At 58.4% G+C, this 22148-nt stretch overlaps 2 protein-coding genes across 4 annotated transcripts in view; both read left to right on the top strand.

Annotated features, from left to right (window-relative positions):
• Abca7 (ATP binding cassette subfamily A member 7) overlaps nucleotides 1-13782 on the top strand; it is a 17652-nt gene extending 3870 nt beyond the window's left edge. Inside the window, exons 10-47 of one of the 3 annotated variants that reach the window (XM_005359088.2) lie at nucleotides 594-710; nucleotides 810-983; nucleotides 1420-1649; nucleotides 1993-2169; nucleotides 2391-2613; nucleotides 2741-2962; nucleotides 3043-3244; nucleotides 3636-3746; nucleotides 4188-4359; nucleotides 4642-4773; nucleotides 4916-5055; nucleotides 5156-5293; nucleotides 5465-5652; nucleotides 5731-5788; nucleotides 5881-6134; nucleotides 6314-6350; nucleotides 6521-6613; nucleotides 6701-6852; nucleotides 6946-7070; nucleotides 7152-7250; nucleotides 7470-7757; nucleotides 7867-7899; nucleotides 7997-8174; nucleotides 8260-8429; nucleotides 8830-9007; nucleotides 9102-9217; nucleotides 9823-9967; nucleotides 10064-10187; nucleotides 10488-10617; nucleotides 10689-10809; nucleotides 10891-10953; nucleotides 11445-11551; nucleotides 11765-11906; nucleotides 12000-12134; nucleotides 12406-12509; nucleotides 12611-12703; nucleotides 13203-13443; nucleotides 13557-13782. In XM_005359088.2, coding sequence (XP_005359145.1) covers nucleotides 594-710; nucleotides 810-983; nucleotides 1420-1649; nucleotides 1993-2169; nucleotides 2391-2613; nucleotides 2741-2962; nucleotides 3043-3244; nucleotides 3636-3746; nucleotides 4188-4359; nucleotides 4642-4773; nucleotides 4916-5055; nucleotides 5156-5293; nucleotides 5465-5652; nucleotides 5731-5788; nucleotides 5881-6134; nucleotides 6314-6350; nucleotides 6521-6613; nucleotides 6701-6852; nucleotides 6946-7070; nucleotides 7152-7250; nucleotides 7470-7757; nucleotides 7867-7899; nucleotides 7997-8174; nucleotides 8260-8429; nucleotides 8830-9007; nucleotides 9102-9217; nucleotides 9823-9967; nucleotides 10064-10187; nucleotides 10488-10617; nucleotides 10689-10809; nucleotides 10891-10953; nucleotides 11445-11551; nucleotides 11765-11906; nucleotides 12000-12134; nucleotides 12406-12509; nucleotides 12611-12703; nucleotides 13203-13443; nucleotides 13557-13709 — 5565 coding nt within the window. In that variant the 3' untranslated portion in view covers nucleotides 13710-13782. Of the gene's footprint in view, nucleotides 1-593; nucleotides 711-809; nucleotides 984-1419; nucleotides 1650-1992; nucleotides 2170-2390; nucleotides 2614-2740; nucleotides 2963-3042; nucleotides 3245-3635; nucleotides 3747-4187; nucleotides 4360-4641; nucleotides 4774-4915; nucleotides 5056-5155; nucleotides 5294-5464; nucleotides 5653-5730; nucleotides 5789-5880; nucleotides 6135-6313; nucleotides 6351-6475; nucleotides 6614-6700; nucleotides 6853-6945; nucleotides 7071-7151; nucleotides 7251-7469; nucleotides 7758-7866; nucleotides 7900-7996; nucleotides 8175-8259; nucleotides 8430-8829; nucleotides 9008-9101; nucleotides 9218-9822; nucleotides 9968-10063; nucleotides 10188-10487; nucleotides 10618-10688; nucleotides 10810-10890; nucleotides 10954-11444; nucleotides 11552-11764; nucleotides 11907-11999; nucleotides 12135-12405; nucleotides 12510-12610; nucleotides 12704-13202; nucleotides 13444-13556 lie in introns of all 3 variants that reach the window. The other 2 variants (XM_026785215.1, XM_026785216.1) reach the window with 2 other exon arrangements.
• Nucleotides 13783-14951: 1169 nt separating this feature from the next.
• Nucleotides 14952-22148, top strand: part of Arhgap45 (Rho GTPase activating protein 45) — a 13044-nt gene continuing 5847 nt past the window's right edge. The window contains exons 1-11 of the mRNA XM_005359086.2: nucleotides 14952-15106; nucleotides 16166-16490; nucleotides 18726-18869; nucleotides 18972-19056; nucleotides 19142-19214; nucleotides 19319-19385; nucleotides 19461-19598; nucleotides 19693-19757; nucleotides 20088-20198; nucleotides 20288-20368; nucleotides 21733-21921. Of these exons, the coding sequence (XP_005359143.1) occupies nucleotides 15014-15106; nucleotides 16166-16490; nucleotides 18726-18869; nucleotides 18972-19056; nucleotides 19142-19214; nucleotides 19319-19385; nucleotides 19461-19598; nucleotides 19693-19757; nucleotides 20088-20198; nucleotides 20288-20368; nucleotides 21733-21921 (1371 nt within the window). The 5' untranslated portion in view covers nucleotides 14952-15013. The remainder of the gene's footprint in view (nucleotides 15107-16165; nucleotides 16491-18725; nucleotides 18870-18971; nucleotides 19057-19141; nucleotides 19215-19318; nucleotides 19386-19460; nucleotides 19599-19692; nucleotides 19758-20087; nucleotides 20199-20287; nucleotides 20369-21732; nucleotides 21922-22148) is intronic.

Here is a 22148-nt window from a genome sequence, read left to right as displayed (position 1 = left end):
GACTGGGGCGTGGTCATGGTGGAGCCCCGCCTAGAATCACCCAGTGAGGGGCTGGGGGCATGGTCAGGGTGGAGCCCCGCCTAGAATCCCCAGTGGGGAGGGGGGGCTGGAGATGTGGTTGGGTAGAACTCCCAGCCTAGGATTTCTCAGTTAGGAGCTCTGGGGGAGGAGAGGGCTCAGTGGTGAGGAGGGGATCTCCTGGTATACATCCCAGGAACACAAAATACAAATAAAAAAATTTAAAAGTAGAACACAAGCTAAAGCGGTGGCTCTTTAGAACCTGACCGTATAGGTTTATTATCCCAGCACTCAGAAGGAAACTGAGGCAGGAACATGTGGAGTCCAGCCTAAGCTATATTGGGAGACACTGTCTGAGAAATAAGAAAAGCCCTATGTCAGTGGTGCACACCCTTAATCCCAGCACTTGGGAGGCAGAGGGAGGCGGATCTCTGTGAGGGATGCACAGTGAGACTCGGTGATAATGAGGAGGAGGAGGAGGATGGAGGTCCAGAGGTGGAGGGCCAGAGCATGACCAGGGTCAGACCAGGTATGTGGAAGGCAGCCTCGAGCTGATCTCAGATGCCCACTTGCAGGTGAACCAGACCTTCGAGGAGCTGGCTCTGTTGAGGGACCTACAAGAGGTCTGGGAGGTGTTAGGACCCCAGATCTTCAACTTCATGAATGACAGTTCAAACATGGCCATGCTTCAGGTGGGCTGGGCTGGAGGCAGCCACTTCGGGAGGCTAGGGTCTGCAGACAGGAAGGGGTGGACAGAGGCCCCTCCTCGCCTGTCATTCCCCCTTCCCCAGAGGCTGCTGGAAGTGGTGTACTCAGGACCAGGGCAGGAGCAGCAGACACCCAGAGGCCAGAAGCAGTTGGCGACTGTCAGAGATTTTCTGGACCCTAGGAGGGGTGGCTACAGCTGGCGGGAAGCCCACACGGACATAGGGCACCTGGCAGGAATACTGGGCCAAATCATAGAGGTGAGGGGTTGTCATAGATAGTGGAGTAGGGGCCGGGCGGTGGTGGTGCACGCCTTTAATTCCAGCACTCGGGAGGCAGAGGCAGGCGGATCTCTGTGAGTTCTAGACCAGCCTGGTCTACAAGAGCTAGTGCCAGGACAGGCTCCAAAGCTACAGAGAAACCCTGTCTCGAAAAACCAAAAAAAAAAAAAAAAAAAAAAAAAAGGCAGTGGAGTGACCTGAAAGAGCTTTCCCTGGTGACCTGAAAGGGTTCAGCGGCAGATCCTGTCCTGAAGGCTGGAGCAAAGAGGCATCTGGGCTCCATTTACGTCTGAAGAGGGAGCCCACTGGTGGTGGTGTACGGTCATCTAGGGGCATGAGGGGGAAGGAACTGGGGACTGAGGGGTCAGCCACACCCCAGAGTCTGGAATTCATGTCCTCCCCCCCCCCACCCCAGTGTGTGTCCCTAGACAAGCTGGAGGCTGTGCCCTCAGAAACAGCTCTTGTGTCCCGTGCCCTGGAGCTGCTGGGTGAGCGCCGCCTCTGGGCAGGCATCGTCTTCCTGAGTCCTAAGGACCCCCTGGGCCCATCTGAGCTGTCACCTCCAGCCTTGGGTCCTGGCCACCTGCGATTCAAGATCAGAATGGATATCGACGATGTCACAAGGACCAATAAGATCAGGGACAAGTGAGGGGGAGAACCTTGGGGGGGGGGTAGGGTGTGGTGGGGAGGGTAGGGTGTGGTGGGCGGGGCCAAGACCATGTCTAGTGGAGGTGAGAGATGGAACTAGGTGTGGCCAAGGGTCTGGGATAAGACCCTGGGTCGGGGGAGCCGCGCTGTGGAGCCAAGGGCAATGGGGGCTAGCCTACTACAAACAGCTGCCAGCCAGGTGGAGCATGGGACTTCCCAAGTATGGAGCTAGGGAGCTAGCTCAGAGCGTAACTGAACCTGGGAAAGGAAGGGTTCGGAGGGAGCCCTGCCCATTTCTTTACTTCCGTGTAGCTTATTCCCTGAATCTGATGTCTCCTAGGTTTTGGGACCCCGGGCCATCGGCAGACCCTCTCATGGACCTTCGATATGTGTGGGGTGGCTTCGTGTACCTGCAGGACATGCTGGAGCAGGCAGCCGTGCGTGTTCTGAGTGGAGGGAACTCGCGCACAGGCCTCTATCTGCAGCAGATGCCTCACCCCTGCTATGTGGATGACGTGTAAGAGCTCCCTCGCGTCCCGCCTGAGCTCTGTGGTTTGGAGGGACCCTGCATGGGACCCTCCAGGGTTCCAATGTCTCCCCATAAAGAAACAAAGGAATCTGTGCTGGGAGCTGACACCCTCTGGCTAGATCAGCCCTCTGAGGATGCTGCTAAGCCGGCAGACCCCAGGATGATACTGTGCACACGCGTGTTGCGCCCACTATCCCACCGTTTTATAGGTTCCTGCGCGTGCTGAGCCGGTCTCTGCCGTTGTTTCTGACTCTGGCCTGGATCTATTCGGTGGCGCTCACCGTGAAGGCAGTGGTACGTGAGAAAGAGACACGGCTGCGAGAAACCATGCGCGCCATGGGGCTGAGCCGCGCGGTGCTCTGGCTTGGCTGGTTCCTCAGCTGCCTGGGACCCTTCCTGGTCAGCGCCGCGTTGCTGGTGTTGGTGCTCAAGGTGAGGGATCCTCCATCTCCCCCCCCCCCCCACACACACACAACACGCACTCGTGGAGTGAAGCTCGGGTGCGCATCCCGGCATCCATCTCGGCATGGAATCCTGAAAGTCTTGTGCTTTTTCCCAGCTAGGGGACATCCTTCCTTACAGCCACCCGGTTGTCGTCTTCTTCTTCTTGGCGGCCTTCGCGGTGGCCACCGTGGCTCAGAGTTTTCTGCTCAGCGCCTTCTTCTCCAGGGCCAACCTGGCAGCTGCCTGTGGGGGCCTCGCCTACTTCTCCCTCTACCTGCCCTACGTGTTGTGTGTCGCCTGGCGCGAGCGCCTGCCCCTGGGCGGCCTTGTAGCTGCGGTGAGAGATGTTCTGGCCTGCGAGGGGACAGACACCCGCAGAGTGTGGCCAGCTCTCTGACCCACCCCTTCTCCCCCCAGAGCCTGCTGTCTCCCGTGGCCTTCGGCTTTGGATGTGAAAGCCTAGCGCTGCTGGAGGAGCAGGGGGATGGGGCTCAGTGGCACAATTTGAGCAGGAGCCCCGCGGAGGATGTCTTCAGTCTGGCGCAGGTGTCCGCCTTCCTGTTGCTGGACGCCGCCATCTACGGCCTCGTCCTCTGGTACCTGGAGGCCGTGTACCCAGGTGGGGACCGCGCCTGCTCACAGGAGGCCGAGTGTCTTAGGGCTGTCGTTGGGTTATTGGGCTCCTAGAGGCGTCTTGAAGTACAGAGACTTTGCCTCCTGCTGTTTGGTGTCTGGGTTAGTACTGCCCAGGATGAGTGGAGCTTTCTGCTACTCCCTGTTACTGTCCCGCCCACAAGACACCACATTTTAGGGCGTGTCTCAGGGATATTGAGTTCCTGGAGGTTCATTTCCTAACTGATGCTGCCTCTGAGGGGCAGGGTCTGAGGCAAGGAAGTGGGCGGGGCTTCCTGGCCACTCTCTCCCTTGACGTCGTGATTCTAAGTGTGTGGCCTGGAAGTCCTCACATCTCATGAGTGTGACTAGTGTAACCGCGTGTCCCTTTCCACCAGGCCAGTATGGGATACCTGAACCATGGAATTTCCCCTTTCGGAGGAGCTACTGGTGTGGGCCTGGACCTCCCCAGGGTTCTGTCTTGGCCCCAGACCCACAAGATGCCAAAGGTGAGGCCCTATGACGATTAATGACCTTTCGCTGATTTTGACTCTCCCCTAGAGAAAGCAGTCCTGCAACTCAATCCCCTGGACACCCCAGGTCCCCAGGCCCTGGCTATGTCCCCTAGGAACCTCCCCTAGAGCCTCGTGCATGCTAAGCAAACATTCTACCACGGAATGACTTCTCAGCCCCTTTGCTGGGATGTAGACAGGGGCTGTATCCCCAGCCATGTCCCCTGTTCCTCCCTGGGGGGCTTCTGAGCCCACACTCTCGACCCTATTACAATTTGTTTTGAGACAGATTTTGCAAGCTGCCCAGGCTGACCTTAAAGCTCCGAGCATCCTTCCTCAGTCTCCTAAGTAGCTGAGCTGATGCCAGCACTGTGCCCATCCCCCAGAACTCCCTGAGGGACCCTGAGGGCCGGAGCTGACCGTCTGCTCCCTCCGTAGCTCTGGCGGAAGAGCCACCGCCTGGCCTCACTCCTGGAGTCTCCATCCGTGGCCTGAAGAAGCACTTTCACGGCTGTCCACAGCCAGCCCTACGGGGACTTAGCCTTGATTTCTACCAAGGCCACATCACTGCCTTTTTGGGTCACAACGGAGCTGGCAAGACAACTACACTGTGAGCTGCCAGCCGCTGAGCCTCGTCCCTCAGTCCCCATCTGTCCCGTGCAGGAAGCCTTGGGGTCGGAGTTCCCGGGGTGCAGTGGAAGCGGGAGCTGGGTCTGCTTCAGACCCACAGTAAACAGACGATCTGGGTTCCTCCGAGTCCATCCCCCTCCTGTAAAAAAAGGCACACATGCCCCTGTTTGTTGGCATGGCATACAGCAAGCACCCTGTAAGTGAAGGTGACCGTTCTGTCCGTCCGTGAAGGGCAACTTCTCTGAGATCTCTGCACCCACAGGTCCATCTTGAGCGGTCTTTTCCCACCCAGTGGTGGCACAGCTTCCATACTGGGCTATGATGTGCAGACCAACATGGCAGCCATCCGACCCCACCTGGGCATCTGTCCACAGTACAACGTGCTGTTCGACTTGTGAGTCCTGCTGGCCTGGATGGGTGCGATGGGAGGGGCCTGGTAGGGCGCGGTGGGAGGGGCCTAGTCGGGCGCGGTGGGAGGGGCCTGGCATCAGCTGAGATGCACCCCAGGGAGTCAGTGTCGTCACCCCTGGCCACAGGCTGACCGTGGAAGAGCACGTGTGGTTCTACGGCCGACTGAGAGGTGTGCGTGCGGCTGCCCTGGGGCCCGAGCAGGAGCGTCTGATACAGGACGTGGGGCTTACCCCCAAGCGGGACACGCAGACACGGCACCTCTCCGGTGGGCCAGAGGGGAGAGGATGCCTCCGTGGGGGAGGGGCACCGAGGGTCACTCAGATACCTGGGTGGGTCACATGAGGACTGTTACTCTCTCCGCTCAGGTGGAATGCAGCGAAAACTGTCTGTGGCCATTGCCTTTGTGGGTGGCTCTCGTGTAGTTATCCTGGATGAGCCAACTGCTGGCGTGGACCCCACTTCCCGGCGTGGCATTTGGGAATTGCTGCTTAAGTACAGAGAAGGTAAGAGCTGGAAGATGGGATAAAATAGCCTGAGGTTCCTATTTTCTCCTTATGAAATGCTGGGATGGGGTTTTGAGGGATGCTCAGCAGTTTGTTGCCTAGGCTCAGGCGATTCCTGGGAGACACTGCCACCTGGGCATAGGTTTACATGGACTGGACCCCCATGTCCAGATCGCACGCTCATCCTCTCCACCCACCACCTGGATGAGGCGGAGCTCCTGGGAGATCGCGTGGCCATGGTGGCAAACGGCTCTTTGTGCTGTTGTGGCTCCCCGCTTTTCTTGCGCCGACACTTGGGCTGCGGTTACTACCTGACCCTGGTGAAGAGTGCCCAGTCCCTCCACACCCAGGACTCGAAGGTGAGGGCTATAGCTACACCCTGAGCCCTGTGCCCAGCTCTGTCCTGCAGACATGGGCCACTGTCTTTCTCTATGAAGGGAGACAGCAGTGACCCCAGCCAGGAGCAGAAGCCAGACAACAAGGACAACATGGCAGGTAAGTGGCTCAGGAGACCCCTAAGGGAATGATGGGGCCGGCAGCCACTTAACCCATAGCAAACCTGGTGCCTGTCCTTCCGGTGTCCACAGGGACGACCCTCACCCAGGCCCCAGCTCCTGATGCAGACCCCCTCACCCCAAGTACACCCCAGATACTAGACCTAGTGCAGCGTCATGTTCCTGGAGCTCGGCTGGTGGAGGAACTGCCCCACGAGTTGGTGCTGGCACTGCCCTATGCGGGGGCCCTGGATGGCAGCTTTGCCATGGTCTTCCAAGAACTGGATCGGCAGCTGGCATCTCTGGGGCTCGCAGGCTACGGGGTCTCAGACACCAGCCTGGAGGAGGTATGGGACCTGGTGGGGTTTCGAAGGATGAATAGGAGCTTGCTTATGGGTGGCAAGAGGGAGCTCCAGGCAGGAAGGGCTTTTAGGGAAGGTGGGCAGCTTAGGAGGCTTGAGGAGGTCTAGGGGGCCAAAAGGTATATGGGGGTCGCTCCTGTGAGTCTCTTGTTCTGTCTCCTCAGATCTTCCTAAAGGTGGTGGAGGATGCACACAGAGAAGGTATGCCATAGCTCTGTAGCCCTTCAACAACCCCAGGTTCAGGGTCAAGCCTGCCCTCAGCTGGGTCTGCCCTCCCTCTGAATCCTGGCCCTTTCTCCCCTTGAACTCTAACTTTGTCTTCCCAGGAGGCGAGACCCCGTCCCCAGCCCTGAACCTCTTTGGCTCCACAGGTAATGACCTCAGACAGCACCTGCACCCTCGCTCGGCCACTCTGCAGCCCCACACAGGGCCAGAGGCTTCCACCCTGGAAAACGGGGAGCTGGGTGAGTCTCTCTTGCACGCTTGCCACTTCCACTGTCATCCCAAAGGCACCGGAGGAGTTCGGGAGTTTAACTTCCCATCCCCCACAGCCAGGTTGATGTTGGAGCCCCAGGCCCCACAGGGCTCCACGGCCAGCGCTGCCCCGGTGCTGGGCTGGGCACTGACCTGCCAACAGCTCCGGGCTCTGCTCCACAAGCGTCTTCTGCTGGCCCGCCGCAGCCACCGGGGCCTGTTTGCACAGGTGACATGTGACTGTCCTGGGTATCTGGGGAGCCATGGATGAGGGAGCAGGGTAGGATGTGTGGAGGTGGGTGCTGACAGCCTTGTCCCCCAGATTGTGCTGCCTGCTCTCTTTGTGGGCCTGGCCCTGCTCTTCAGCCTCATTGTCCCTCCGTTTGGCCAGTACCCGCCCCTGCAGCTCAGTCCCGCCATGTACGGCCCCCAGGTCTCCTTCTTCAGGTGGGTACTGGGCACAGTGGGCAGGTGACGTGGGTGGGTGACAGAGGGCCACCGTCACAGTGCTGACCTGTCACTCCACAGTGAGGACACCCCTGGGGACCCCAACCGGGTGAAGCTGCTGGAGGCCCTGCTGGGGGAGGCCGGGCTGCAGGACCCCAGTGTGCAGGGCGGAGCTGCCAGGTGAGGCTAACCCAAGCAACTTTCCTTGGCAATCCCCTGGCCCCCCCCCCCGGCATTCCCTCAGTTTTCCTCCAGGCTCTGCCTCAGTTTTCCTCCGTGTCCCCTTGCCTTTGTCCCCCTCTGGCTGTGATGAGCAGGCCTCCATTGCCTTGTTGGGGTGTGGAGTCTGTGTCTGCTCGCACCCTCTCCCAGCACCCACAGCCCTTCCTGACTCCACAGGGGATTCGAGTGCACACACTCCATGGCCTGCTACTTCTCCGTCCCTGAGGTCCCTGCGGATGTGGCCAGCATCCTGGCCAGTGGCAACTGGACTCCAGAGTCTCCATCCCCAGCCTGCCAATGCAGCCAACCTGGAGTACGCCGCCTGCTGCCGGACTGCCCAGTGGGAGCTGGGGGGCCGCCGCCACCACAGGCCATGGCTGGCTTGGGGGAGGTGGTCCAGAACCTCACTGGCCGAAATGTGTCTGACTTCCTGGTGAAGACTTACCCCAGCCTGGTGCGCCGGGGGTAAGCACCCAGGCTCTGTGTGCCTACTGGGGAAGCTGGTGGGCCCCATGCCCTATACTGACTCTTCCCATTTGACTGTTTCACTCTGTTTCCCGTGTGTCTCCCACAGCCTGAAGACTAAGAAGTGGGTGGATGAGGTCAGGTGAGGCGGGGCCTGGTGCAGGAAACCCTCTGCTGGCCTGTCCACCCGCTCTCCCAGCTCCTCACTCTCCCTGTCTCCACCTCAAACCATTTCCCAGATACGGGGGCTTCTCCCTGGCAGGCCGAGATCCAGACCTGCCCTCAGGGCGTGAAGTGGCCTACACAGTGGCAGAGATGCGGGCGCTGCTGACCCCCGAACCCGGCAGTGCCCTAGACCGTATCCTGAACAACCTCACTCAGTGGGCCCTCGGTCTGGATGCCCAGAGCAGCCTCAAGGTGGGAGCTGGGGCCGGGAGGTGGGGGCAGCCAGGGGACCCAAGGCCCTTTGCTTCTCTGCACTCATGGTCCTCGCTCCACTCAGATCTGGTTCAACAACAAGGGCTGGCATGCCATGGTGGCCTTCGTGAATCGAGCCAACAATGGACTCCTACATGCCCTCCTACCATCTGCCATGGCCCGCCGTGCCCACAGCATCACTACGATCAACCATCCTCTGAACCTGACCAAGGAGCAGCTGTCTGAGGCCGCACTGTGAGTCCATCCGTCTGCTCTCAGTGCCTGTTGTTCAGGGGTGTAGGTGCTGGATTGGAGCCTTCCCTGTGCCTGGCCGGGGCTGGTGACAGAATGCCATCCCAACACTGGAAAGGCCAGGTGGTGGTGCATGCTTCTAATCCCAGGACACAGGAAACAGAGGCAGGGAGATCTCCGTGAGTTTAAGGCCAGCCTGGTCTCATTACATAGAAAGCTCCAGACTTTCAGGGTGGGAAACACCCAGGCATCCTGGGTCTTATTCCACTTATACCAAAGGCCCAGACCTCATGGAACTATATCCCCAAATAGCCGTGCCCGCTCTCCTGCTGGGGACTCAATCTCAAAGACCTTGGCATCAAGCCCCGTTCTTCCCTGAACCACCCCTGACCTCCCACCCCAGGATGGCTTCCTCAGTGGACATCCTTGTCTCTATATGCGTGGTCTTCGCCATGTCCTTCGTCCCAGCCAGCTTTACCCTGGTCCTTATTGAAGAACGTGTCACCAGAGCCAAACACCTGCAGCTCGTCAGCGGCCTGCCCCAAACCCTCTACTGGCTTGGCAATTTCCTCTGGGACATGGTATGTGTGGCTGGCCACTTGGCCACAAGAGAGGGGAGGGGAGGCACAGTGTCTGGCCCTCTGAGCTACTGAGGTGGTCCTGTCTTGGATACAGTGTAACTACTTGGTGGCAGTGTGCATAGTGGTGCTCATCTTCCTGGCCTTTCAGCAGAGGGCCTATGTGTCCCCACAGAACCTGCCTGCTCTCCTGCTCCTACTACTGCTGTATGGGTGAGACCCCCAGCCCTTTGGGGTCTACTCCTCTTGTGGGAGTGGGGAGATCCATAGTAGCTGGACAAAAAAGACTCTCAGGTGTAATAGGACCTCAAAAGTGATGGGATTCAGGGGTTGGAGAGATGACTCAGTGGTTAGAAACACTGGCTGCTCTTTCAGAGGACTCAGGTTCAGTTTCCAGGACCCACATAATGGCTCACAACCTTCTGTAACTCCAGTTTCAGGGGATCCAATGCCCTCTTCTGACCTCAACAAGCACCAGGTACACACATGATGTGTGTACATAGAAGTCACAAAACACTCACACATAAATAAAAATGAATAAATCTTTTTTCAAAAAGCCCAAGGTGGTGGCACATACCTTTAATTCCTTAATTCCAGCACTTTGAAGGCAGAGGCAGGTGGATCACTGTGAGTTCAAGGACAGCCTTGGCTACATAGTGAGACCAAGAAAAAACAAAAAGGAGTTAGAATTGGGAGCTGAGTCAATGTGGCCTTAAAAGCTCATCACATCCTGGTACATAACAGATCTGAGAGGGGTTGTTCTGGGGGCCATCCAGTGTGTAAGGTCACCAATGGTACCTGTCACCCTTCCCTTTCAGCTGGTCTATCACGCCTCTCATGTACCCAGCCTCCTTCTTCTTCTCAGTGCCCAGTACAGCCTATGTGGTGCTCACCTGCATCAACCTCTTCATTGGCATCAACAGCAGCATGGCCACCTTTGTGCTAGAACTGCTTTCAGATCAGGTGGGATCTTGTCACAAAACCTGGGGCTGGGGTTGAGTTAGCAGGCACTGTTGGGCTTAACCACTAACCTGCAAGGCTCTACCTGCCCCTGAATAGAACCTGCAAGAAGTGAGCCGGATTCTGAAGCAAGTGTTTCTTATCTTCCCTCACTTCTGCCTGGGCCGAGGGCTTATTGATATGGTGCGGAACCAGGCTATGGCGGACGCCTTTGAACGCTTGGGTGAGAATGTCTGTCAAATGGGGACTGTGAACAGCACTGTTGAGAATCCTACCTTCAGACTTGATTACGTGAGATGCATTGCCTTTAACTGGACCATTTTATGTGGCACAAAAATGATGTCAAATTAAAGGTGAAGGAAAGATAATTAGAGGGTCATTTCATGAAAGGTTTGTGACCACACATTAAAGGAGATGTCTAATGGTCTAAGTCAGTTATACCCTAGCAGTATAAAAGTCAACTTTTCTTTAGTCTAGGATAGCCTGGACAGGGGACAAGACCCAGTCCTTCCTGTCCCCACAGGAGACAAGCAATTCCAGTCACCCCTATGCTGGGACATCATCGGCAAGAACCTTCTGGCCATGGTGGCCCAGGGGCCCCTGTTCCTCCTCGTCACACTCCTGCTCCAGAACCGCAGCCACCTCCTGCCACAGTCAGTGGGGACTAGGTGAGGGTGGCAGTGGCTAGCGTCCTTCCCTGGGTCATTCACCTGTCTATCCTCAGACCCAAACCGAGACTGCTGCCACCCCTGGGGGAGGAGGATGAGGATGTGGCTCGAGAGAGGGAGCGAGTGACCAAGGGGGCCACCAAGGGGGACCTGCTGGTCCTCCGGGACCTGACCAAGGTAGGAACAGGGTAGGGACAGGTGCTGGGTGAGGGGTGGCATGGGCACTCCGTCCTTTCTCAAGAGGTCCCACCCCTGCAGGTGTACCGTGGGCAGAAGAACCCGGCTGTGGATCGCCTGTGCCTGGGGATCCCCCCTGGAGAGGTGAGTGCTGGACTGGGCAAGGCTGGAGGCTGCCCACTGTTTGAGTTCCTCCCACCTGTCTGCCCCTTTCCAATGTATTCAGTGGTCACCAGGCAGGGGCACCTTTTCTCAGGCACGGACAGCATTAGATCAAGCGCCTCTCAGTTAAGTCTTAGGCACCCATCCTGCCTCCCAGGCTTGCACGCATGCAAACTATTTGCTGGCTGTGGTTCCCTGGCTGCCTACCAGGGGGTCAGAACACATTTGTGAACACTCATGAGCCTACTGAGGCAGGAGGATTCAACGTTCAGGGTCAGCCTGAGTTACATGAGACCCTGTCTCCAAAACCATAAATAACTAAAACAAAGACCATACCTTGGGTGCCCAAAACCATTCTCTGCTAGGTGGGAGACTTCTGCCTCTCCTAGCCCCCACCCCACCTTGCCCTCAACACTGGGGGATGTGGATATGGCCCCCGCCTGGGGCTATGAAGGACTGTGGTTCCCTTTCAGTGTTTTGGGCTGCTGGGTGTCAACGGGGCAGGGAAGACATCTACCTTCCGCATGGTGACAGGGGACACGCTACCCAGCAGTGGCGAAGCAGTGCTTGCAGGCTACAAGTAAGGGACTCCGGGTAGGGGCATATGTACCCCGAACCCTGGTTCTTCCCCAATTGGGAAGGATGTGCTGGGAAGGATCCCAGGCTACTCCCTGGGATCTGTGTCCCTCTGTGAATGGTTCGCGTGCGCTGGGACTTGTTGGCTCTCCACAGACACCCTTGCAATCCTGCATGGGTGGCCGCCAGCTCTTGAGCCTCCTGTTCCCACCCCCAGCGTGGCCCAGGATCCAGCTGCCGCACACCGCAGCATGGGCTACTGTCCCCAGTCTGATGCCATCTTCGACCTGTTGACTGGCCGGGAACACCTGGAGCTATTTGCGCGCCTGCGCGGGGTACCCAAGGCCCAGGTTGCCCAGGTGAACAAGCCGCGTCCCTCTCGGTATGGCCTCGCCCCTCTCTGTATGGTCCCGCCTGCGCTCACCCCCAACCCCACCTCCACCCCTCCGCAGACAGCGCTCTCGGGCCTGGTACGCCTGGGCCTTCCTAGCTATGCAGACAGACCTGCGGGTACCTACAGCGGAGGTAACAAGCGGAAGCTGGCGGCAGCCCTGGCTCTGGTTGGGGACCCGGCCGTGGTCTTTCTGGTGCGTGGAGGCGGGGACTGAGTGTGTTGTGGGTGGGACCCGAGTGGGATGGAGCCTGGCCTCAGCGAGGCGGGGTCTGAGCTGATGGAAACCTTGGGGACGGTGCCTGTACAAGACTGAGGCCTTCATTTGGGCTTGGCCTGAGCAAGGTTGGGTCTGGTTGAAGTGTGCTCTGGCTTAAACGGAGCGGAGCCCCAGTGGGCAGATTTCGAGCAGGTCAGGGGCTGTCACTCGGGTCCCACCTGGTTCAAGGTCTGCCCCTCCCATGCAGGACGAGCCCACCACAGGCATGGACCCAAGTGCGCGGCGATTTCTTTGGAACAGTTTGCTGTTGGTGGTGCGCGAGGGCCGCTCCGTGGTACTCACGTCGCACAGGTAAGTACCATGCCACACTCAGAGATAGCTCAGGCGTGGGACAGAGCATGGCCCCTGAGCAGGCAGGCTGGGCCCAGCTCTGCTCACACTGTTGCCCACAGCATGGAAGAGTGCGAAGCGCTCTGCACGCGCCTGGCCATCATGGTGAACGGCCGGTTCCGCTGTCTGGGAAGCGCTCAACATCTCAAAGGCAGGTGAGTAGGGCTTGATGGGCAGACTCATTGGCCTGGCCTGTGTCGGGGAGGCGGGGATCGGAGGAATACGGGATATGATTGGCGTGCCGAGGTTGTGGGTGGAGCCAGAAGAGCTGGGTGTGGACCCTGGAGAGTGAGAAAAGACTTGTTGAGGAGGTAGAGCTTCTGCGGGTCCGGAGGGTGGGTAGGTGGGGTTCGAGGGCTTGGGCGGGGCCACGCTAGGGGCGGAGCCAAAGGGGTAGAGACCGGAGTCACTTGTAGGGGTGAAGCCAGAAAGAGTGTGGGGGATTATAGGTTGTGGGCGGGTTATATTGTACGTGGGCGAGGGTAAGGGGTGCCCTCTGAGTGGGCGTGGCCTCTTAGATGAGTGGGCGTGGCTTCCAAGCAGAGCAGCGTGAGGAGGAGTCGGGCTAGATCCAGGCGTACAAGACAGGCTAGAGACGGGTGTAGCGGGTGTAGGGAGCAGCGAGGCCTGCATCCCTGCTCCTGTCCCCTCCAGGTTCGGGGCCGGTCACACACTGACCCTCCGGGTCCCACCGGATCAGGCCGAGCCAGCGATAGCCTTCCTCGTGGCCACATTCCCGGGTGCTCAGCTTCGGGAGGCGCATGGCAGCCGTCTGCGATTCCAGCTGCCACCTGGGGGCGGGTGCGCCCTGGCACGGGTTTTCCGCGAGCTGGCCGCGCAGGGCAAGGACCACGGTGTGGAGGACTTCTCAGTTAGCCAGACCACTCTGGAGGAGGTGACGTAGGGACCCATAATAGGGCCTGAAGGGAAGAGCTGAGGACCTCACGACCGTGGGCCAACATCTCCCTCCCATGCCTCTCTGTTCCCTCCTTGTCACCGCCCTGTCAGGTGTTCCTGCATTTCTCCAAAGACCAAGGGGAAGAAGAGGAGGACAGTCAGCAGGAGCCTGGAGCCGAGAAGGTTTCCACACAGGGCCTGAAGCACCCCAAACATATCAAGCAATTCTTGGAGGACCCTAGCTCTGTGGAGACCATGCTCTGAGCATGTCTGCCTTGGGTTGAGTGGTCCTTGAGCCACACACTGGCTCCCTGGGGGAAATAAAGAGAACCAAGAAGGGTGAGATTGCAGCTGTGTGTTTGCGTCTAGGAGCCCTGGCTCTGTACCGAGACTCACAGACTTGCATATACAGTGTGTGCATGTGTCTGTGGTCACAGAGGTGACGGCTGCTGTCTCAGCCACTGACCCCAAGCAGTGCCTGTGGGGTGAGCCCAGGCGTGAGACATGGGCACTCCCAAGTGTCTAGTCACACGCACCTGACCTGCATACACCTGTGTGGACCTGGCTCCCAAGGGTGGGACTTGTGAGTGTTTCTAACCATGAAGTAGAGATGAGGTCAGGCGTGGGGAATTTCCCAGATGGCTTAGAGGACCCTGGAGCTTTTCTGGCCAGACCAGAAACCCACCTCAGAGCCCGCCAGCCAGCCCTCATCCTGAGACAACTGCCAACCCCACCCCAGCCGTCAGCTATGAGTGGGGGGAAGCATGGGACCCTCAAGGGGCTACTTGGCTGGGTTTGCGGTTGGACCAGAGCTTGGAGAGCGGGACTGAGCACCGTGGGCTATGGCCTTCCTGGGCTGTGTCCTGGAGAGCCACCCAGTGTGGCTGAGGTCAGTGGGGGTCTGGATAGTTAAGAGGTGGGGTGTCTAAACTACATGGGCCTCTGGGAGTCACCCTGAGAGGCTCAAAACTGGGATGTGGAAGGCAGGGTGAGAACAGGAGCCAAGGGGAGACCAGCAGGGCAGTGGGGCTTCCGGGCTGTAGGATGAGCCGGGTAGAAGCCAGTCGGGGCACCTTCCTGTCCTGTGGTCTCCAGGAGGCTGCAGGAAGCGGGGGTCACCTGCGGGTGGTGTCTGCTGGATTTGTGTGAGCCTCCATGCCTCCTCTTCTGTGTCCCTGTGTGTGGCTATGCGTGTGAGACTGCTCTTCCTGACAGCCTCTGGGACAGTGCGTCCCAGCAATGGTCCCAGCAATGGCTGCAAGGGGAAGATGCCCGCTGTGGGGAGCCCGTGTCAGAGCCGCAGTGCAGAGAGCCTCTCAGAACCGGCACCCCGGACAGTCGCACGGGGGCGGGTCTACAGTATCACCTCCCTCCCCCCTCCTGCTGGGGGCCTTTTCCTGTGTTGGGGACTTGCGCACCAATGAGGGCCAGGCCCGTCACGTGGGTCTGACAGCTGGGGAGGGGGTGGCCCTGAGCAATGTGGTCCAGAGCCGGCCAGCCCCAGGAACTGCAGGGTTGAGAGGCCCAGACCTGCTGCCCATACCTGAGGCCACGGGACTGGCTCCACCATGTTCTCTAGGAAGAAGCGAGAACTTATGAAAACCCCCTCTATTTCCAAAAAGAACCGTGCGGGGAGCCCCAACCCACAGTCTTCCTCAGGGGTGAGTGGAGCCCAGGACGGGCGGGGACTCGGGATGACACCCACAGCCCGTGGCCACTGCTAGGCACAAGGTGCGATTACGGCATCATGCTGGGCCCCCGGTGGGGAACCCGCACCAGCTACAGTCCCCAACAGGCAGGATGGCAGGCGGCACGAAGAGGCCTGAACCTGGGAGTCCGCTTGACGGTAGGGGTGGCCTTTGGTGGCCACCGAGCCACCCGTCTTTACCAGGAATGACTCCGTCTGGGCAGTGGGCAGAGCGGTACTGGAGCCCACGGACATGTTTGATTCTCTGGAAGTTGGGGTTGGAGCAATTTAAGGGTTCTGGAAGCCAATGGGGAAAAGGGTGTGGGATTGGGGTACAGGTGTGCAGGGCAGATTTATGGGGTCTCTGAGTTTCTTCAGGACTTGAATATGCCTGCTGAGCTGTTGGGTGTTTGTAAAGTTTAGGGGTCTCTCTATCGGGTCTGGGGGTGTGCAGGGATGCAGGGGCCTGATAACTCCTGATCCAGGTCTCAGGAGTTAGCCACTTTCTGGAGAGTGGACACGCATGGAGAAGTCTGGGGTGGCTAGAAGGCAGGAGACCCACGAGGGCCCTCCCCACCCCCACCAGGAAGTGGGGTGCCCCTCCCTCCTGTGCCTACACAGGCCCCGCCCCAGGCTGTGGTTTGGGTAGGGACGGTTGTTTGTGAAAGCTGAAAAGAGGAGGATGTTGGGTAACAGGTGTAGGGAGGAGAAGCTTTCAAATCTCTGCCCCCTGACCTCTGACACCACGAGTAAGTTCTGGGGAAACTGAGGCAGTGTCCAGGATAAAGAATCCCCCTTGGAGCTGGGCAGTGGTGGCCCACGCTTTTAATTCCAGCACTCAGGAGGCAGAGGCAGGCAGATCTGTGAGTTTGAGGCCAGCCTGGTCTACAAGAGCTAGTTCCAGGACAGCTAGGGATAGACAGAAAAACCCTGTCTCGAAAAACAAAAACAAAAAACAAACAAACAAAAAACAAAAAGAAAAAGAAAAAAAGAAAAGACTCCCCCTTGATTCTTCTCCCCTATACCCTCCCAGGAACTGTCCAAGAGGGAAGGTCCAGAGGCTTCCGGTCTGGAGCCACCAGCCACATCCCTGTCCACGGGGGCCAAGGCCACAGGCACACTCAAAAGACCCACCAGCCTGAGCCGCCATGCCAGTGCCGCCGGCTTCCCACTCTCAGGGGCTGCCACCTGGACCCTGGGCCGGGGATACCGAAGCCCCCTGTCTGCTGCCAGCCCCGGAGAGCCACCCAGTGAGGGACCTTTCCCTGATGGTGTAGAAGACATCTCAACCCTGTTGGCTGATGTCGCTCGCTTTGCTGAGGGCTTGGAGAAACTCAAGGAGTTTGTGCTGCGAGATGGTGAGAATTCCTGGCTGGCACAGCTTAAGCAGGAGAGGGGCAAGCTTTGCATCCCAGCGCTGAGGCAGAAGATCTCTATGAGTTCCATGTCAGCCAGAATTACACAGTGAGAAGAGACCCTGTCTCAAAAGGGGGGGAAAAAAGAAAGAAAAGAAAAAGAACAGAATAAAAAAGAAAAAGATGAAAAAGAAAGAAAAAAGGAACGGGAGGGCCACGCGGAGGCTTCGAATAAGTCTCAGGGAAGAGGTGTTCGCGCAGACTCGGTTCTGAGGGATCTGTAGGACCTACAGGGGGAATGCCTCAGGCTGCGGAGGCTGAAGGACCTTGGGTGCAATGTTGTGGGCGCTGGGGTAACTTGGAAGGTGTTAAGGCAGAGGACAGAGGACTCACTGGGAGTGAGTGGCCCAAGGCATAAGGTTCCGTTTTCTCCTGCACGCGGTTGCTGACGGCTCCGTTTCCTCCAGAGTTATTTTCACCTCCTTCCTGTTTGTCTCCAGCAGCCCAGAGAGATGGGTCAGGCACCGGCCTCAGCGCCCCCACTAGCTGCTCCCCGGAAACCACACGTCAGCGCTGTACCCAGCGCCCAACCCCACTCCCCCTCAACCTCCCCACCGCACAGACACAGGGAGATGGAGACCTGGGCCCCGTCTTACGGGGGGGGGGGCTTTCAAGGCGGCTCCCAGAGAGGATGGGAGCAGCCGGTCTCCGGAGAGGGGGCTGAATCTGCTTTTCTGGGGAAGCCCTAATCTACTGGCCTTTCCACACCCAAGCATCCTTGGATGTTGGCCTGGAGCGCGGGGTCACCGGCTGGCTGTGACACCAAGCCTTAGCAGGACGGGGATCACCGGTGTACCCGCCTCTGGGGTTGGGTTTCTCTAAACAGGACAGGAACACAACCCCCAGATAGTCGTCAAGGTGCATTTGAGACAGCAACTGGGGGGTGGACACAAGCCACCGCGAGGCCCTTTCTCTGGAGCCTTCTCTGGAACTGGACTTCCAACTCTGAGCCTCAGTTTCCCCGCAAACCCCCCACTTATTCCCAGCCAAATTCCTCCTCCATGGTTAGGGAACGGCCTTGCGCGGGCCTAAGGAGCGTAGGGGGTGGGACTGTTCCCAGAACTAGGCGGGGCCTGACGACCGGCTTAAGCCGGTTTGGCTGTTGGCCAGCGGTCTGAAGACCCCAGACACTCAGGACTCGGGTTCCTGGGCCACACACTAGCGTCCGTCCTTTCCTGCATCCCTGAGCCATGTGTGTCTGTGGGATGTTGCACCCGGTGCTGGACCACGGCCCCCAGCGCTGCCAGACGGGGTCCCAAGGTGAGAGGACAGTGCAAGGTGTGGGTCGCCCTACCCAGGGCCGGGACGGCGTACACGTCTTTGCACGGCCCCCAGGGGTGGCCAGGGACTCCGCGCTCCTCTCGGCTGCATCCCGGGTGTCATCACGCTTCGAAGGAGGCCCATGCGTGGAGCTGCAGGGACCCCGGCGACCCAAAGGGGTTCGTGCGTGCCTGCCTGGAACGTCCCAGGAGGCAGCGCAGCTTCCCAGTCCTCCACCTTCTATTCTGGCCACAAAAATGTGGAGGGCATCGCCTCCAGGGTAGCATTCCGCCGGGCCTGGTGCTGCAGAAAACCAGGGAGCGTTCCCAGGTTCTGTCTGGAGGATCTCCTGTCCTCAGTGCCCCGTCATCTTGCCAAGGGCTTGTGCTTGCTCGTACTGTGCGGCGGAAAACCCCACCTTTCAACTTTGGACCTTTGAGGATGGAGGAGAGAGGACTGAGGTGTCACAGGCCTGTCATCCCAGGCAGGGTCCTTCTAGGGCTGTGGCCCAGGGAGAGCCGTGTCACCATTAGCAAATGGCTTTTGCTCTTTGGTTTGGTTTGGTTTTATTTTGTTTTTGGAGACAGGGTTTCTCTTGTAGCCCTGGCTGTCCTCGAACTCGCTCTGTAGACCAGGCTGGTCTCGAACTCACAGAGATCCGCCTGCCTCTGCCTCGTGAGTGCTGGGATTAAAGGTGTGAGCCACCGCCAGCAGCCTGTCTTTCACTCTTTGCGCCTCGCCTTCCATGTCTGCAGAAAGAACGGGGAGGTGACACTACCTCCCTCTGGTTGGAATGCCGCTAGAGGGTGAAATTAACAGAGTTGCTTGGGGAAACCTCTGCCTCAGTTTCCCCACCTCACCTCTGGGAAGACTGGAGCCAGTCCCTTCCTTCTTAGCCGTGCTCACTCTACCCTGCAGACCTCCTTGAGGCCCGCCGGCCCCTGGCCCATGAGTGCCTAGGCGAAGCCCTGCGCGTGATGCGCCAGGTCATCTCCAGATACCCACTCCTGAACACCGTGGAGACGCTCACAGCTGCCGGCACACTCATTGCCAAGGTCAAAGGTCAGCCAGGGAAAGGCTTACAGGAGGGGAGTATCTGTAGCTGGGTTTTGCAGGGTGCATAGGGATTTGACCAAGCCCTCGTACCTCCTCTCCGCCCCTCAGCTTTTCATTACGAGAGCAACAACGAAGCGGATAAACGGGAGTTTGAGAAGGCCCTGGAGACCATCGCTGTGTCCTTCAGCTGCACGTGAGCCCGGGACCGTGGGGGCACAGTGGGGTCGGGGAGTAGAGCTCGTGAACCTCTGGAACGACACCCACATCCCACCCTGCAGTGTCTCTGAGTTCCTTTTGGGTGAAGTGGATAGCAGTACCCTTCTGGCCGTGCCCCCCGGGGACCCCAGCCAGGTAAGTGGAGGGCGGCCCACATGGGGAGCCATAGAGGGTGTCGGCAAAGAAGGGGCGGGGCAGAGGCTCCGCGCCCTGGAACAGGGATGTTCTTCCTCACGCAGTCCATGGAGAACCTTTACGGACCCGGCAGCGAGGGGTCCCCGCCCAGTGTGGAGGAAACTGAAGAGGGTGAGTGCCTCTGGGGTGTGGGGGCCGCAAGGACAGGGGTTGTGGCCATCGGGACTGAGCACTGTCCCCTCATAGGCTGCCTGCCCCCTAAGGAGGTGGACATCCTTCTGCAGCGCTGCGAGGGGGGCGTGGACGCCGCCCTACAGTATGCCAAAGACATGGCCAAGTACATGAAAGACCTCATCGGCTACCTGGACAAGCGGACCACTCTGGGTGAGGGGCGAGGAGATACCAGGACAGGGTTGTGGGGGGGGGGGTCTGGGGAGGTCATTTCCGAAGCCTCATTCTGCACCCCCATCCCTGGCAGAGATGGAGTTTGCCAAAGGTCTACAGAAGATTGTCCACAGCTGCAGACAGAGCGTCACTCATGAGGTAGGCTGGGCTAAGAAGGTGGGGAACGGGTATTTGAAGGATGTGTAGGGGGCCGGGCGGTGGTGGCGCACGCCTTTAATCCCAGCACTTGGGAGGCAGAGGCAGGCGGCTCTCTGTGAGTTCGAGACCAGCCTGGTCTACAAGAGCTAGTTCCAAGACAGGCTCCAAAACCACAGAGAAACCCTCTCTCAAAAAACAAAACAAAAAAAAACAAAAAAAAAAAAGAAGGATGTGTAGGAGTTCCCCGGCCCTGGCTGCTCCCTCCTACTGCTTCTGAAGATTTCTGTTGTGTTGCATGCCGCCCTGGTGACCTGCCGTCTCGCCCTGCAGCCCCACATGCCCCTCTTGTCCATCTACGCGCTGGCCCTGGAACAGGATCTGGAGTTTGGTCATGGCATGGTGCAGGCCGTGGGCACACTGCAGACCCAGACGTTCATGCAGGTGGGCTGAGCCCCGGTGAGGTGGGCTACTGGGCGGGAATACCACCCACGGCTCAGCGCTCAAGGTTCCTGTCCCCCTGTCCCTCTTAGCCCCTGACGCTGAGGCGGTTGGAGCATGAGAGACGCAGGAAGGAGATCAAAGAATCTTGGCACCGTGCACAGAGGAAGCTGGTAGGGGCCCAGGGGTGGGTTTACAACCAGAGCACCCGTGCTACGGGGCATGTCCCCTGCGCTCAGCAGAGGAGGGAAACTGAGGCACAGTCCATGTCTGTACACATGGGTTCCATTTTTCTTTGGGGTGATTTAAAGACACGAAGGTGGCTGGGGAGATGACTCGTGGGGAAACATGGGGACCCCATGCGGCCAGCACTCATAAAAGCCAGGCATGGCAGTGTGCCTGAGTGAACCCCAGCCCTGGGGCAGGAGGACGGGTGGATCCCAGGGGCTCTGTAGCCTGATAACTGAACTGAATCAAAAATACAAGAGGGGGGGCACGAGACAGGCGCAATGGCACACGCCTTTAATCCCAGCACTCGGGGAGGCAGAGGCAGGTGGATCTCTGTGAGTTCGAGACCAGCCTGGTTTACAGAGTAAGTGCAGAACAGCTAGAGCTGTGTAAAGACTCTCTCTCTCTCAAAGGGAATCAGATTTTAATTTCTTTTTATTATTTTTTATTTAATTTATTTGGTGGGGGTGGAGATGCCACAGCACACATCTGGAGGTCAGAGAACAACTTGTGGGCATCAGTTCTCTCCTTCCATCCTACGGACCCAGAGATTCAGGTCCTTCATCGTGGGGGCAAGTGCCTTTCTTTACCTGTTAAACCAGTGGTTCTCAGCTCACAACCATAAAGAATTTTTGTGATTTCATCACTGTGATTTTGCTGTTGTTATGAATCTCAATGTGAATATCTGATATGTCACCCCTGGGGAAGGAGACTTTTTTCATTTGTTTAGTTTTTTGAGTCAGGGTTTCTCTGTGTTGTTTTCCTTGGCTGTCCTGGAACTCGCTCTGTAGACCAGGCTGGCCTCGAACTCACAGAGATCTGCCTGCCTCTGCTTCCCGAGTGCTGGGATTAAAGGCTGCGCCACCGTCAGGCTTGAGGTTTATAACCCAGGCTGAGTTTGAGCTCTGCCTCTGAGAAGCTGAGTCTCAACTGGAGCCCTGGCCTTCGTGTTTAGGTTTTTGTCTTTCAGGCTGTGGGGTGCGGGCTTCCCCCACCCAGACCCGTTAGTTTCTGACTCAGTGTGTCCGGCCACCCCAGGTTGCTTGGCTTCCTGCCTGGGCGGCTCTGTTTTCATCCGGAAGACAGAAGTGAAACCTTCTGAGACCTGGCATGGGGAGCCGGGAGATGATCAGTTTGTGTTTCTGTTCAGCTCCAAGTCGTGCCTCGGTTTCCCTGTGTGATCCCACGGCACACACCCTCCCAAGTGTCCCCAGTCAAGGTCCCCTGCTGGTTGGGTGGGAATGTGGGGTCCTTGCTGGTGAGGAGGGGCAAAGGCTGCGCAGGCTGGAGCCTCTCTTTTCTTTTGTAGCAAGAGGCAGAGGCCAACCTGCGCAAGGCCAAGCAGGGCTACAAACAACGCTGCGAAGACCACGACAAAGCCCGGCTCCAGGTGGCCAAAGCCGAGGAGGAGCAACAGGGCACAGGCCCAGGAGCGGGGACTGCAGCCTCCAAGGCCCTGGACAAGAGGCGGCGGCTGGAGGAGGAGGCCAAAAACAAGGTGCATTAGCAAGAGGGGCCTAGAAGACAAGACCTGGAGGAGGTGCCTTCCGGGGCCCTGCGTCTGCGCAGTTGCCACCTCCGGTCCTCTGTCTTCCCACCACCTATGCCAGCTCCTTCTTACTATTTCTTTATTAATTTTTAACTGTACTGAGAATGAACCTCTGGGCCTTTCCACCTGCAAGAGCTCTGAACAACGCCCCCAGCCCCTCACTGGGGATTCTAGGC

The sequence above is a fragment of the Microtus ochrogaster genome, linkage group LG1 (genome assembly GCF_000317375.1).
Source record: "Microtus ochrogaster isolate Prairie Vole_2 linkage group LG1, MicOch1.0, whole genome shotgun sequence".
NCBI lineage: Eukaryota > Metazoa > Chordata > Mammalia > Rodentia > Cricetidae > Microtus > Microtus ochrogaster.
This window is presented reverse-complemented; position numbering and strand designations above follow the sequence as displayed.